General features: G+C 36.7%; 1 protein-coding gene across 9 annotated transcripts in view; it reads left to right on the top strand.

The window, feature by feature from the left end:
- The window catches only part of NFIB (nuclear factor I B), a 450,766-nt gene that overhangs the window by 365,367 nt on the left and 68,495 nt on the right, over positions 1–16,904 (top strand). For all 9 annotated transcript variants that reach the window (XM_044920499.1, XM_044920496.1, XM_044920495.1 and 6 more), the window contains exon 4: positions 13,741–13,809. In XM_044920499.1, the coding sequence (XP_044776434.1) occupies positions 13,741–13,809 (69 nt within the window). The remainder of the gene's footprint in view (positions 1–13,740; positions 13,810–16,904) is intronic.

Here is a 16,904-nt window from a genome sequence, read left to right as displayed (position 1 = left end):
TTCTTTAATCTAGAATAAAAAATTTGATTTATCCATGTGATGACATTTGTCAATAATTTATTAGTTTTTATTGCTGAGTAGTATTCCATTATATGGATATACCACATGTAGTGTGAGGTAAGGGTTGATATCCTTTTTAAAGGTTGATATCCTTTTTAAAAAAAAATACGGATATCCAGTTAATCCAGTACCATTTAAGAGACATTTTTCCCCCCTCCATTGAGTTGCATAGCTACTTATCAAATAGCAACAATGATACATTTATGTGTCTATTTCTGGTCTATCCCATTGAGATACATGTCTTCTCTTTTGTCAGCATCAAAGTATTTTCTTGATCTGTGTAACTTTATGGTAAGTATTTATAAGTTCTTAAAAGCTATTTTTTAGGTCCTTTGTATTTTCATATAAATAGGACCAGCCTGACAAATTCTACAAAAATAAATAAATCAGTAGATCGATAAATAAAACAAAAAACCCTGCTAGAACTTTGATGGAGAGTAGTGAGATTTAAAATTAGGTCTTTTTAGGCATACAGCAAAATAATTATCATTAGCTATCTAATATAAAGTACACATTGCTTGCTTAACTTCTGATCCAGTTTCTCCCAGTTCTTCACTAAAATTTCTGTAAGGATACGTAAAACCGTAACTTTTCCTAAAGCACACTAAAACTGAGACTGAAGGATAACCTTTAGCTAGAGTCTTAGAGGCTTATCTCATAATTGTGTGCACTACATTTAAAAATGGTCATTTTTCTATCTTAATACTCACAAAAGATAGCAGTGTTAGTTCTTTGAGAAATTGTGGACGTTTAAATTTGGTTCTCTCCCACTGTCATTCCCCTAGGTTCAGAGATTGCTCTACATTAATTTAAAAGGCTGTAAACCCAGAGAACAACAGGGTTAGGAAATGTGGGATGAAGAGGAAGTAAAGAGAAAGAGTGTGGGAAGACATCTAGCAATCTGCTTCTACTTCCTAATGTAAATCCTTAAAAAGATTTTCCACTCTGTGCCAGTCTAACTCCTTCACACCCTCGAGAAGACCCTCTGAAACATGGTCCCATCTTCCTTCCAGAGCCACACCGTTACAGAAATTGAGGGTTTTCATGTACTTACCTGGTAGGATCTTCCATAGCTAGGTGGTAGGGTGAGAAGAGGCTTATGAGGTGAAGGACCAGTAATCATTGGGAATTGGTTAGGAGCTGCACTTACCAACTTTGACTCTCACGATTATTGGTACTGTGATATTGCCGTTACCCACAAGCGTTTATGGAACCCGAAGCGCTTTATATGCGCTTTCTTATTTAATCTTCATCTCAAATCTTCGGGTTGAGTATTATTATTATTATTCCCATTTTACAAATGGGAGTGGTGGGGTTGGGTAGAGAGTTTAAGTATTTATTCAAAGTCGTTAATAAAAAAGGAGCAAATCTGGCAATGAACTGAGGTAGAATTTAAAGTGCTTAGCATAGGGTGCCTGGGGGGGGCTCAGTCAGTTAAGCGTCTGCCTTCGGCTCAGGTCCTGATCCCAGGGTCCTGGGATCGAGCCCCGCGTTGGGCTGCCTGCTCGGCAGAGAGCCTGCTTCTCCCTCTCCCTCTGCCTGCTGCTCCCCCTGCTTGTGCTCTCTCTGTCAAATAAATAAAGTCTTTAAAAATAAATAAATAAATAAAAAGCTTAGCATGAACCTTGTTTATAACATAATTAACACTCAATAAATGATAGCCACTATAATATTATTATCATAATCATTATTGTTATTATTTATTTATATTAAAGTTAGGTAATTTACTTAAAGTTTATAGCTAGTAAGTGATAAGACGGGAATTCAGATCCAATTATGTAAATTCTAGAGCCCTCAATCTCAGCCTATATTGAAACCTTTACTTACTGTAGCCAAGGGAAAGCCATATATTTTTCTGAGGACAAACCCCAAATCTCTGTAGACTACCCTCTAAATAAAAGAAAATCACAAGAGTATGCCCTTGGTAAGAAAATAGTGAAGAACATGGGGAAAGGTACATCGTCAAGAAGAGCATACCTTTGAAAATGAAGCACCGAAGAAAATTTCAGAGAAAACAATCTGTTTAATTAGAAGAAAGGGATTACATGGAAAAATGAACAGATAAAAGAATAGCTTCGAGGAGAGTGCCATATGAGATAAGCAGAAATAACAGGAAAACTAAAGTTGCTCTCATGTAAAGTCTGAATTTGAAGGAATAAGAAACAACTGATATTGTGGAAATAATCCCTGTTATAGAGGACAAACTTGAGATATTTGCTCCAAAAGCAGAAGAGAAGAACAGAGAGGTTAAAATGATCAGAAAAAGGTTTATGATGGGAGAATAGAAAATTTAGTATTAATTTAGGTGTTTTTGGTGAGAAATCAGAGCAGTTAGGAGAGCAATAGAATCAAAGACAAATTAAGAAAACTTTAATGAGCTAAAAATGATCTAAATATTTAGATCAAAAGGGCTAACTATATCTAGCCAACAGTAGTAGTATCTAAATATATCCTTTGGAATTTTTTGTATTTTGTGTATGAAAAAGAGAATCTTGTAATCATCCTGGAGGAAAAACAAAGTTACCTGTACTTTTTTTTTTCTTTTGGTCAACATTAAATAACAGAAGACTGGGGGAATTAGAATTATGATGAATTACTTAGAATTATGATGAAACTTCTTTTATGTTTAAGGAGTTTTCTCTGTAGTCAAAGGCAATAGAAATATATTCTTTATTATTTGTAGTCTCAAAAAATAGAGTCTTTTATTTTCTTTGTAAAAATTTTACTTGAAAACCTATACCAATTAACAAAGTGATGCACTAAAATAAAATATTTTAGGAAAAAGAAAGTTTTCAGGGTGCCAGGGTGGCTCAGTCCTTAAGCGTCTGCCTTAGGCTCAGGTCATGGTCCCAGGGTCCTGGGATCGAGCCCCGCATCGGGCTCCCTGCTCTGCGGGAAGCCTGCTTCTCCCTCTCCCACTCCCGCTGCTTGTGTTCCCTCTCTCGCTGTCTCTCTCTCTGTCAAATAAATAAATAAAATATTAAAAAAAAAAAGGAGAAAGAAAGTTCTCAGATCTATACCTATAGATACTAATATAGCTATAGATATAGACTAATAATGAGAATATTAAACAGAATTACACCTGAGTAACTATTATGAATAAGATGACAGACATAAATGCCAGTGTAGAAATGTAATTCTTGAATATATATAAACAAGAATTTAGTACTAATGTAAAAAAGTAATTCTTTGAATATATATAAACAAGAATTAATAACAATTATGAGTCCCAAATTATGATTTTTTTAATTGTCATAAAATACAATTTACCCTCTTAATCATTTATAAACGTACAGTTCAATAGTGTTAAGTTTATCTACATTGTTGCACAATTACCAGAACTTTCTCATCTTGCAAAACTGAAACTCTGTACCCAGTGAATAACAACTCACCATTCCCCCTTCTCTCATCCCTTGGCATCCACCATTCTACTTTGTTTCTAAGAGTTTGACTACTTTAGATACCTAATCTAAGTGAAATCATACAGTATTTGTCTTTGTGACTATTTACAGAGCAAATTTTTTTTAAAGGTTTTATTTATTTATTTGACAGAGAGAGTGAGAGAGCACAAGCAGGGGGAACAGTAGAGGGAGAGGGAGAAACAGGCTCCCCACCAAGCAGGGAGCCCGATGTGGGGCTCGATCCCAGGACCCTGGAATCATGACCCGAGCTGAAGGCTGACGCTTAGCCATCTGAGCCACCCAGGAGGCCCTACAGATTACTTTTTTTTTTTTTTTAAAGATTTTATTTATTTATTTGACAGAGAGAGACACAGCGAGAGAGGGAACACAAGCAGGGGGAGTGGGAGAGGGAGAAGCAGGCTCCCCGCAGAGCAGGGAGCCCGATGTGGGACTTGATCCCAGGACCCCGGGATCATGACCTGAGCTGAAGGCAGTCGCTTAACCGACTGAGCCACCCAGGCGCCCTACATTTTTAAGGACTGAAAAGAGGAGGAGCCTTGAAGAGGTTGAGTACCTAAGAATGGCAGACTAGTTTTCTTCTTTTTAGAATAACTTGCTGGGTTTTGCTAAACAGTCTGTTACTTGTTTTTATCACTGTTTTTGCTGAGATTTGTTATTAGGAAAGCCTGCTTTTTCTTGTTGGTGTCAAGTGCATTTTCAGCATCCATTGATAAGGTTGGTGTCTTTCTTTTTTTTTTTTTTTTCTCTATCGTATTGATAGATTTTTAACAGTGAACTGCACTCAGTCATGGAATAAAATGCTAATAATGATGTATTGTTCTTTCAATAACATTGTTATATTAAATTCAAATATGTGAATCGAATATATTCAATTTTATTTAGGATCCTTGAAGTTGCATTTATGTGTATGCTTGGTCTTTGGTTGTTTTGTTTGCTTACTTTGGTTGAATAGGGAGGTTGCAAATTTAGTTATTTAAGTTTTGCTGGTCTAATAAAGGCTCACAAGAGAGCTTTCTTCATAAGGAAATTTGTCATCATTTGCTAAAGCCTGGGAGAGTGTAAAAATCATTGGAATTTAAAGGCTAGGCAAAAGATAAAATTCAGCTGTGTACCCATCTATACTTGGTGCCATTCTAAAGGTGGTTTTTAAAGCACCTTTAAATTCTCTTCTAGGGTTTTCAAATTCTAAAGTGCATAGGAATAACTGGTGGTCTTGTTAAGCTGCAGATTCTGATTTTGAGGGTCTGGGCTTGACCCTGAACTTCTTTGTGCCTAACAAGCTCCCCAGTTATGCCAGTACTGTTGGTTGTGAGACCACATTTTGAATAGCAAGATGCTAACCAGTGGTTCCCAGACTTTGCTGCACATTTGAATCACCAGGGGAAATTTTAGAATATCCTCATGTCTAGGACACATCCATACCAATTAAATCAGAATGGCTGAGGGTGGAAGCCAAGTATAGTTGTTTTTCAAGAACCCCAGGTGGTTCCAATGATCAGCAAATTTTGAGAACCACTGCACAAGGGGTAATTGGTCTATTCAGGTTTCCGCTTTGGTCAATTTTTGTTACTTTTACTTTAGTAAGTAATTGCCCATTTAAGTTTTCAAAGTTGTGGTCAGTAAGTTGCATGTGTTATTCTCTTGTAATTTTTTTAATGTATTTGGTTTCTGTGGTTATGTTTTCCTTTCTATTCTTGTATATTTTTGCTTTTTCTTTTTTGCCTTAATGAAGTTTGCAAATGATTTTTCTGTTTTGCTAGTCTTCTCAGAAAATCATCTTCCCTTTTATTCTTTTGTTTTAAATACTTCTTTTCCTACTTTATTGATTTCCGCTTTTATCTTTAGTTCCCTTTTTAATTTTTCTTGGGTTGTTTTACTGTTCTTTCTCTCTTAATGGTAAAGTAATTTGCCTTTTGTCTTTTTCTTTTCATTGCTTTCTAGATACTTCCATAATTTTTCTTTTGATTTTCTGTTTGATGCATAGCTTATTTTCTTAATTTTCAAGTGGTTCAGAGAATTTGGTCACTTTTATTTTTCACTTTTAGTCTTATTTACCAGAGATGACACAGTAGTAACAGTTTTCTCTTTGGTCAAGGACATGATCAGTTTTTATAAAATTTCTGTGGACGTGCTAACAAAGTATACTTTGTATTTGAATGATATTAAGTTAGTCATTGTCTAATAGTCATGTTCAATTCTAAAAGAGAATGTATTCAAAATTCTCACTACAATTGTATTTTTATAAAGTTTCTTGTATTTTAATAGTTTTTGTTTTATTGCATTTCTGCACAATATTGTTTGGTGCACAAATGGTTTATGATTTATCTTCTTTATTAAATATGCCTTTTATCCATTTGTAATGTTCTTTATCTCGTTTATTGCAATTCATCTTAAATTCTCTTAACCACCACTAACTGAACTGCTTACTTTTTGTTTGAATTTGCCTGATTTCTCTTTGCACACCATTTTATTTTCAACTTTTAATTCTTGTTATCATTTTGTCTTCAATGTGTTCCTTAAAAATAGCTGAATTTTATTTGCTTCAGTTGATCTAATGTTCTTTATGGGCTATTCAATCCACTTACCTGTATTGTAATGGGATATGCTTAATTTTATTTGTTCTATTTACCTTATATTATTTATTTTTACATCTTATGTTCTTAGTTTTATTGTTTCATTAAGTTACTATTCACTGTGTTTTGCTTTCTCTTTGTTAATTTGGAAGTTCTACCTTCCCTTTCCCTGCTCTTAAAATGAACTATCTCTCTTTATTATTTTTTGAAAACAATTACAGTTTTCATATTGACTCATAGGTACTATGATTATCGTCTGTATTATAGTGAAGTGTGAGGTGTGGAAAAGTTGCTCAACCTACCTTAGGTTTACATAGTAAGTGGCAGAGCTGATCTTTCAGTATACTTGAACAGAACTTAATGCCATTTTATTATAATATATTTTAATATAATATTAATTACAGTAAAATATAATTTAATTTTAATTTTACTATACTGTAAAAAAACTTAGTAAATCATAAAGTATCTCTGCTAATATATTTAAAAATATGAAAGAATTGATGATTTTCTTGGATAATATGTAATAAAATTGCCTCAAGACCAGAAAACAAGAGTAGAGCAAATTCATGAAAGACTCAAAATTTTCTAAGAATCTTCTCTGAAACAGATTATGAGAAGATAGTTTTACCAGTGAGTTTTTCCAGACTTTCACGAACTTTTCATATTTCTTTAAAATAAAAAATGGCTGTCATCCAAACCATTTTATGAAGCATGTATGTAACCCTAGTATGAAAACTTCACAAATGAAACAAAGATCCCCAGAAAAGTATACCAGCTACGTAGAGAGAAGTCAGAAGAAACTGTTAACAAACCAATTTAGCAGTAAACTAAAAGAGCTACATTGTGTGGATAAGCAAAGATAATTTAATCTAAGAATTCAGTAATATATAACAACAATAAATACTGTAAGGAAATTTAAAAAGGATGCCAAAAAAGCATTTAATGGTATTCAATAATCATTCTGATCAGAACACTTTTAAAAATCTGAGAGAACTAGGAATAAATGAACATATAAAATGATAAAAAAATCAATTATTAATTAATAGCCAACATTATCATTAACTGTGAAACTCTAGAAGAAATGTCATTAATATTAGGAAAAATATTCCTGAGAGCACAATTCCCATTTTACATATTTTTGCATGTTTGTTCAAAGAAATAATGCATAAATATCTGAAAAAAATCCAATTTTACTATAATTAAGTAAATGAAAATTATGACATTAATGTAATGATATCTTTTCTCTATCAACTTGCTACAATTAAAACAAGTCCCTGTTATGACTATTATGTAATTGTGGCAGCAGAGTGGTGACATGGACACGCTCATTCTGCCCGAGGGAGAAGAAATTGGCAAAAATCTTTATGGAAAGCAACTTGACAGTTTTTAACTAAGAGTTTTAAAAGCGTTTATGTCCTTTGACCCAGTAATTCCACTTCTGGGAACTCCAGCCTAAGGAAATTATGAGAATTGCTGACAAAGATTTGTGTACAAGGATGTTAATGGCAGTTCTGTTTATAATATTTTTAAAAATGGGAAATAACCTAAAATGCCAAAAAAAGGAGAATGGTCAAATAAAGTACAGCCATGCAGTGTAATATTATACAGACATTAAAATCATGCTTCTGAAAAACTGTTTAATCTAAAGGGAAAAATACAACGTGAATTAGAAAAAAAGCAGGATACAAACTCATTTAAATTTGATCTCCATTTTTAAAAATACATTTTTTTATATATTACATATATGCAGGAAAAAGTTTAATGGACTGGAAGGAAACACTAAAAAAACAAATAACATTAATATAGTACTATCAGAGTGTGTTAAAGTCAGAAAATTGCTGTCCTTCTGCTGAATCATTTAAATCACCAAAGGGACATTTCATAGTGAAGGATAAACTTAATTCTAAATTAATACTGGAATGTGAACCTTGGCTATAGGCTGAGGGTCAGTCTCTAACAGAGAATCATTATCTTTGTAATGATTACTCTGTCTATTTCATAATCACTGTTTTCATTCTTAACTGTGGACAGTGCAGATCAGTCAAGAAACTGCAGATAAAGCCATGCCTTACAACACCACTACCAGAAAATCCCCAGTAGGTTAGTGGTGGTATCTGAAGTTATGTGAGGTTTGGCAAAGAGCTAGTATAAAATAATCTTATCTTCTCTCCCTTTGCATCCATAAACAAAAGGATTTAGGCGTCTTTTACACTCTGCGGAAGGAAGTGAACAATTGGAATCCTAAGGCTGGAAAATGCCTGCGAGATACCTAGGGGTCCTGTTCTTTCTCCAAATGAGCAAGCAGTGCAAGAAAACTAACAGGAAAAGGGCCCTGTAAAAAAGTGGAACATTTTGGGCTCCTGGGTGGCTCGGTGGGTTAAGTGTCTGCCTTCAGCTCAGGTCAGGATCCCAGGGTCCTGGGATGGAGCCCAGCACTGGACTCCCTGCTCAGCGGGAAACCTGCTTCTCCCTCTCCCTCTACCCCTCCTTCCCGCTTGTGCGTGTGTGCAGGCACACTCTTCTCTCTCTCTCTCTCTCTCAAATAAGTAAATAAAATCTTAAAAAAAAAAAAAAAGTGGAACCTGAGCATTGCAGTGGGCTTTGGAGGTGCTCTTAATTCAGTTTCCTACCCAAAGTGAGAATTCTTAAATCTAATGGGGGGGTCTTTACTGCCTCTGGGAAACCCCCTATCTCTGTAGACACAAGTTTCGTCATCTGTAAAATGGGAACGCTTGCATGACAACCGATAGGATAATTAGGAGCATTGTGAATTAATGCTTTTGAAGATCTTAGAGCAGTAGCTTGGCCTGTGTTGGCTGTTACCACCTTTGCAAGGTTTCCTATTCCCTTCTAGGACTTTTCTTATTGGATGACAAATCTGGTTATTGAGTCAAAAAACAGTTCCTGGAACTATGCAGAAGAAGTCTTATCCAACATCTACATTAACAGTCCTTCTAATACTTGAAGACAGCTTTCATGAATTTAATAACTGCTTTCTGTGGTTTTTTCTTTTTTAATTTCAAGAATAGAACACAGTAGACTATAAAAATGAGCGTTATCAGTTTTCCTTTGGATTTTCTATGTAAATGTTGTTTAACATTCAAATGGAGCTGATTATAATTTGAGATATTAACAGTTAGATATGCCATTGTGTCCCTTTGTTATTGTTTGTAAAGGAGGTTAAACACTATATTAACTTCTGAGTAGTGATTTATTGTTGCTTTTGTTAGAGAAAAATAAAAAAAAGAAGTAAAATAATATAATTTGATATTGCCTTTGAGAATTTTCAGTTTGCAGAGGTCTTTATTTCCTACTCAATTTTATTTTTTAAAAAGCATTACATGTAGTGTAAATACAGCATCACATAAATGCCGAGTTGTTCTTTGCTTCTTGGCTTAAGCTGTTGTGTAATATTGCTCTGTAACCATTAAGCAGCTGCTCTGCCTCAGAGATGCTCATATTTCCTTTGGTAGATGAAGGGAATTCACTATATGAATGTCTCCAAATCGATTTAAAGTCGTTGGCCTTTGTATCAGCTATTTAGATTCACAGTGGTCTAGGTAACACATGAAAACCATGCTTCTGGAAGGCCCCAGCAGCCTGGAGGTTACAGATGGGGTTGTGTTAATAGTAATAACCTGCATTTTGCTGAGTCTCATCCTCTGTACTTTGACAGGGCTCCTGACACTCTGCATGATTCTCCCCGGTTATTTTGCCAGAGTCCTTATGCATTCTTTCTTATATACTTTCTTGTATGCTATTAGCTATCCAAGTCCTCTGTCCTCCACTATTTCTTTCCTTTGCCCTCCTCATCTTGGGTAATGCCTGTCCATCGTAAGGCTGTGCTGTGTGCAAAGATGAATGGAGGAGGCAGCCGTCTGCTTCGGGTGCTTCTCCCAGGTTACCCAGTTGCCTGATTCCTCCCAGCCCCCACTGCCATAAGGTCATGGGGGGGGGGGTTGCGTTACCGCTCATCCTAGGGGGCCCTCCTTTCTGTGAAGTCTCACTATGCTCCATGCAGGACTGGAGCCCAGCGGGACCTGTGGGTGTTGCATTTTGTCAAGTGGGTGCCAAAGCAGTTCTGACATATTTGCAGTGCCTTTCATGGTTTCAGCAAAATAACTCTTTCAGGTTTCCTTGTCGATTCAGATTCCTCGGAACTTGAGGTGAGGGATGGAGAAGCACCCTGCTGCATTCCGAACTGCTTTCCCTTTTCTATGAGATAGTCATTGTATCTGCCTGTGTGTGACTGCCTGTCTTCCGCTAGTAGGATTAGCTTGAGGGGGCTCCTCCCACCCATATGATTTGGCTCCTGACGTCCGCATGCCATTCCGTCTTCATGAGTATGATGAAGAAGCGGATGGAGCCTTGACTACTCACTGGAGTAATAAGGAAATGAACTTCAGATGGTATCTACATATTGAAATGTTATTACGTATGACACATGATTTAATTTATATAAATATATTGAAATGTTCCCTAGTCACTCACTCATCAATTTATTTTACAAATATATTTATTTGAACTCTGACTCTTTAAACACTTCTGGTTTCTTGGTAGTTACTTTGTACTAAATGCCTCGAGTTGTACATTAGTAGGTAACAAAGTCATCTAATCATCATTCTTTCCCCTTCTACCCAAAGCCTGAATAAACTCTTCAGCAGATGAGTTCCAGGGAATAACAGGAGTCAGTATAGTTATGCTTCAACCTTAAGCCATCTATACCTACATTATTACATAATTACTAAGATGCTTATTTATGACCCTGTTCCAAAAGGTTAAAATTTAAAATTTTGTTCTTTGTAAGCATTGATTTAGTGGTTAGTATATATATAGGCACTGAGTTGGTTGTTAAGGGAGATTCAGGGATGAACAAAACCCAGTCACTCTCCCAAATAAAGGAGCTGATAATCCAATAAGGAACACAAGACTTGAAAACAGATATCCTGGACACTTGAATGTGTAAAGTGATGTAAAGAAGTACCGACCAGGTGCTCTGTGAATTCAGAAGAAAGAGATCATTTCTGGCTGGCGCAGGGATTGAGAGAGGAGGGTAGAGGGAACGGGTTACAGAGTGGATGGTGGTTGAGCTGGACATTGCAGGATGAGGACAGAGTATGCAGAGAGAGAGAGAGAGGGCCTTCTGATCAGATGGAGGGAACTGCATGAGAAAGGTAGGAGGGCAGGCATTTACAGAGTACAATTGGGTGAGGACAAATAATCTTGTCTGATTGGTTAAGTATATGAGCTGCCATCAAGATAAATGAGGTCTTGGGCGCCTGGGTGGCTCAGTCGTTAAGCGTCTGCCTTCAGCTCAGGTCATGATTCCAGGGTCCTGGGATCGAGTCCCACATCCAGCTCCCTGCTCGGCGGGAAGCCTGCTTCTCCCTCTCCCACTCCCCCTGCTTGTGTTCCTGCTCTCGCTATCTCTCTCTCTGTCAAATAAATAAATAAAATCTTTAAAAAAAAAAAAAAGATAAATGAGGTCTTCATATTTAATGTATTTGCCAAGTATAAAATTTTATATTTGCTGTATATAAAGTATAATTTATTATACTTTACAAAAATGTGTATTGCATTTGTTGTTGTTTTATACAATAATAACCTACCATGGTTCAGAAAATTGAAAATATCTTTTCCCCCAACCACACAAAAGGACTCAATGTCCCTTTTTTGTCTTCATGGCTTTAAGTACCTTGTACAGTGTAGGCTACCTAAAAGTTGCTCAATAATCACTGAAACGCATTCAACCTGGTGAAAAATTAAGTTGCTCAAGAAGTAGGAGTTTCTTAAAATACAGGTACATCAAATGGGGACATTTTGTCCTTACCCTCTTAAAAATGTCTGTTTTTTTCAGAGTAGGACTTAATATGATACCTAAGTTTTATCACCAGCTGAGATCTCATAATTCCTTCACACTCTTTCTTTTGTTCTGTTTCTAAAGAAGGTAATCGATGGGTATACTAATGTTCAGACATGCATGGCTCCTCAGTTCACAACAGTGAAGCATAGGAGCTCATTGAATGATTTTCTATCTTTTCATGCTATGTACAGTTAAAAAGTAGTGTGGTAGCTTTTGTTCTGGTAAAATTTCTAAATAAAGATTTACACGTAATTTGAGACCGTCCAGAATCCAGTGTGTGTAATTCAATGTATGGGTGACTGGTGACCCCACTGGCCGATCCTAACTCATTGGGAACATTGAATCAGTGCCTACTATGGATTTAATGTTTTTATCTCACTTATCATTCATAATAATTTTATTCTCTCTAGTTTTTATTTCTTTTTTAGAAAAGATTTTATTTATCCATTTGACAGAGAGAGAGAGAGAGAGAGAGCACAAGTAGGCAGAGCCGTAGGCAGAGGGAGAAGCCCGACACGGGGCTCGATCCCAGGACCCCGGGATCACGACCCGAGCCGAAGGCAGCCGCCCAACTGACTGAGCCACTCAGGTGCCCCAATTATCTCTAGTTTTTAAATGAGGAGTCTGAGACACCAGGAGTCTAATAACATGATCAGGATTCCACACTGATAAAGTGTGGTTGGGTGTCAAATTCCAGCTCCCTGACTTGAGAGCTAAACCACCTATGACTCACAGTCCTGCCCTGAATCGAATCCCCTGGTTAGCCTCAAAACTTGATGTAACATCTGATCCAGTTGCCGGTTCTAGAGTTTGTTTTCCTGGAAACATTTGCATTCTGAGGGCTTTCAGGCTTTTCTTATTCTCTTCCTGGGAAGCAGAGAGTAACCATATCTCTCCTCCTGGTATTCTGTCCCTCTTTGCCCTCAGCACACCTCCTGCACATCAATGAGAAGCTGGGGACGTGATCGGGTATTTGTGGGAGTGCTCATTTCTAATCCTGGACACAGCTTGACCAGATCCCAGACAGCACAGAACTTACTCAGGCTCCTGAACAGTGGGCCACAGTCACTGTGGACCCTGCACTTGGATGTCACAGAAGGGTCACATGGCTTTCCTGGAGGCCTGGGTTTATCACCGTTTGCTAGAAAAAGTATGCAGTTCTCGAAATGAAGGGAGTCCAAGGAAGTAGTAGCAAGAGTTGGGAGGGCAGTGGAATCATGTGAGGTATAGCAAAGGTGCGTGGAAATAGGTCTATGCAAAGTATTTGCCGTATGTGCAAGTTCTGCTTTTGTGTGATTCATGACCTTGGAACAAGGGTCGGGGAGTGCTGCTAACAGCAGCTCGCTTTTCTTTAATCAGGGAAGGATTTGTGAAAGAACAGTGGTTTCAAGAAATCTTTGAAGTAATTCCAACAAGGTTCTAATTGTGGTTGTGGTTTTCCTTTTTCTTTCTTTCTTTTTTATAAATGGGTGGACTTTAGTCTACCAGGTGCTACCGAGCTGAATGCATTCGGTAAGAACCCCTGAGTCTTCATTCTCTGTGCGTGGGCTGTGGCAAATAAAACCATTCCAGTTGCCCTGTACATTTAGCAAGTGGGGGAAAAATTTCCCTAGGAAATTATTTGGCATCTCAACTTCTTACTTCTGTTTAAACAGACCCTGGATTGCATTCAAAGAGTTTTGCTTTTACTTGTGTTTGTTACAAGCACGCTTGGTTTTTGTTCTAACCTTTGGTTTAAAAACACTTGAACAAATCCTAGCATTTAATCATTTATTTGCTTCCTGCTTGTGCTGATCTTTTTCCTCTTGATATTTATTTTCAGGTTACCTGGAGGATAGTTTTGTAAAATCTGGAGTCTTCAATGTGTCCGAACTTGTGAGGGTATCCAGAAGTAAGTAAATTGTTTTGTTACTATTTAATTTCACAGTATGATTTAAAATATTTTCTACTTTGAACCTTCAACACAGTATTAAGAATAACCACTTACTGGGAACATTTGAGTTTTAAAATTTCCATCTTTTTGATGAAATCATAAGTGGATATATTTTGTCAGATTTTCGAATATATTTGCATTTAGATCATCAAACTTTTGTAGTACAAAAATAATTGGGGGGTTGTTCTGATTGCTGTGTTATTGGTACTCATTTAATTCACTGTTCTTTCTGTGACCATAGATGGTCATTTATATCAAAGGAAGTGTGATTAATTAAATGTGCTCCATGTTGTTATGATAACCCACATAAGTTTCCTGTAGATAAGTGCTTTTTCATTTTACTAACGTTTTGGTGGGGGCTTGGAGATGTACAGGATATACACACTAACATGCAGAGTGTAGAGGGATGCAGAAATTAACTTTGCAGATTGTACTTTGGATATAGATAGAAAGCTATTGTGATCCAAAACAATGTCCAATTGTTTTAACTGGCCGCCTCACCTGAGACACCATTCTTGACAGCCCAGATGAAATTTTTCTTGGGTTAAGTTCACCTGGCCAGCTACCTAAGCAAGGGAGTAGTTTATGGACTTAAGTCTTTTACGTATTACTAGTGTGTACAAATATACCTAAGATGTAGCTCTTAAGGCATTCATCATGTTAAAGGAGGTGACTCATTTCTTCTTGTTCTCTTTGATTTAGCTTATTTATGTAATTTTGAAGGCTATATTTTTACCTGACATTTTGTTAGAGAGCGTCGCCGTTTGGAATGATGTTACTCAGATGATGTAGTGGTGTTCGGTCCTTGTTTAAGTTGTGTTTTTCATCTGGGTCAAATTCAGAAATCTTGAACGGGAATTATGGTGATCCCAAAAGAACAAAGCAAGTTCCTGAGGGTAAGTTTAGGTAGTGAGTTAGAGTTGTGGTCAGTGAAGTAATCCCCCAGCTGGGTGGTGACTGTCTTTCAAACCAGACTTTCTTAAAGAGTTCCTCTTTCTAGAGTGGCCAGTGCAAATAGCTTGTATCTCAGGGAGTTGTATACATGAACATTTAAGACCTTCAGTAACTTATCCTTTCTGTTGTATTCCGCGGTAGATAAATACATGCCCCAAAGACTTCTGTCATGGATCTGTTTACTTAGGGCAGTGCAGGAGACCAAAACCTAATATCCTATATCCCAGCAACTCTAGGGTTCATGTTTGCTGAATAGGAGGATTCTGATGGTCTTCTCCATTCTGCCATGAGCCTTGCATGTTTTTCCCAATCAATAACGTGGTATGGAAGGCCTCTGACATTTGAAAGTTTTGTGTTTATTTTTAATTTGGAAAGGAACGTGCCTGACTTACTCACTGCCACTTTCTGGCATCATGTAAGGAAGGGGGAATTTGAAAGTGTGGGGTGGTGTTGTATGTGTGGGGGGGGGATGTTTTCCTTACACTGTTCTGCTGCAGTTACGAGACATTATAACATTATTTGTTTAAATTTGTCTTTTCTTAAATTTCATGCTATATTTCCTCCTTCTCATGAGAAGGACCAAAGAGGCATCTTTTAGACAATATTATCAGTTCCTCATTATAGGTGACATCATGCTAGATGCTATAGAAGGACAGCCACATAGAACTTTTAAAAGCCCAGAGTGATATTTTGAAAAATCTGAATTTACACATAAATAAAGATTTAAAAGACAGCTTTCCAGAACAGTTCAAAAGTGAGGTAGGTTTAATATACTTCACTCATTCTTTTTAAACTGATACCATTCCTCTCTTAGAGGTCTTTAAGTTATGTTACAACACACGTTACTGATCTGTAATTAGTATATTATCTATATTCATTCATTCATTTATTCAGCAAACATTTATTTTCTACTCTGTATGTAAATAGGTGTCTCTGAAATGCTTGAGAAGTTATTCTCCTAAGTGTTTTAATATATCCACATCATAATCTTATTTACACAATTGAACTTCGTTGTTTATGAAATACGGGTTTGCTAAGTAAGCAGAAACTTCAGCGCAACCCTTACGCTGTATATCACAAGTTCTGACTTCTTGAGGGTTTACAGTATGTTAATGGTTTCTGGCCTCCAGGGTTTGACTATCGTATGACCTGCTAATGTGTCTGTTGACTTTAGCTAATGAAGCTCCTCAGTTTTAGGATAGTGATCTTTCTGTTGAATGATATTATCTCCATCTTGAAAGTTGATTTAGGATCAGCTTTTGGAGTGAGAAGAACAGTAAGAGAGCTTAAGGGTTGGCTTCTAACCCTTAGAATCTGAGGTTCTTTGGAGCTTCATTTCTAAGAGGATATTGGCAGCCTCTTAAACATGATTTGCAGCTTTCAGACTTTGCAGCTCTCCAGGAGAGGTGCTAACGCTGATCTTTGCATCTGATGTAAGTTCTTCCAGAGGCTTTTAAACAGGAATATCAGCCTCAGACTTGCCATGCTCACATACTCTCTTTATTATTAAGTACATTTAGTGAGTGCTGCTTTAGAATTTGCCCAGGTTTATTATTAATCTACTCCTCTTCTTGTACGCTCCCCTTTAATGTCCGAAGGCACATGACATTTTTGCAATGCTCATGTATAAATCTGTGGATAAATTATTTTGATTGCTGTCCTGATAGTCTGTAATAATCCTTCTTCAAGAGAATTTAGAAAAACAAAATTTCCAAAGATTTTTTTTTTTATTATTTTACTATAAATTTCTTCTAGAATGTTTATGGCCAAGCAATCTGTGTTGACTCTTAAGCCATATGTATGAAAGAGAAACTACAGATCGTTGCTTAAATGTTGCATGAGCTTCATAAATTTTAAGTACTTTACATAAGTTATAACCTGTAAGTTTCCTGTTAGTAATTCAGTTCTTTGAATTGTATCCATTACTGTTGCAGAAGGTTGGACAGATTACTGGCTTTCCCTGAGTCCCTCAAATGCCTCCTTCTAGCACATACCCTGCTTTCCAATGTCACATAGAACATGGTTCTAATAATAAACTTGAAAGCATGTGGTTACTGTGGGATTTCTTACCTTGCTTTTTTTTTAAACCTCCGGTGTAC

This window comes from Neomonachus schauinslandi, chromosome 13 (genome assembly GCF_002201575.2).
Source record: "Neomonachus schauinslandi chromosome 13, ASM220157v2, whole genome shotgun sequence".
Classification (NCBI taxonomy): Eukaryota; Metazoa; Chordata; class Mammalia; order Carnivora; family Phocidae; genus Neomonachus; species Neomonachus schauinslandi.
Note: the sequence above shows the minus strand (reverse complement) of the source record. Positions and strands in the feature narration are given on the sequence as shown.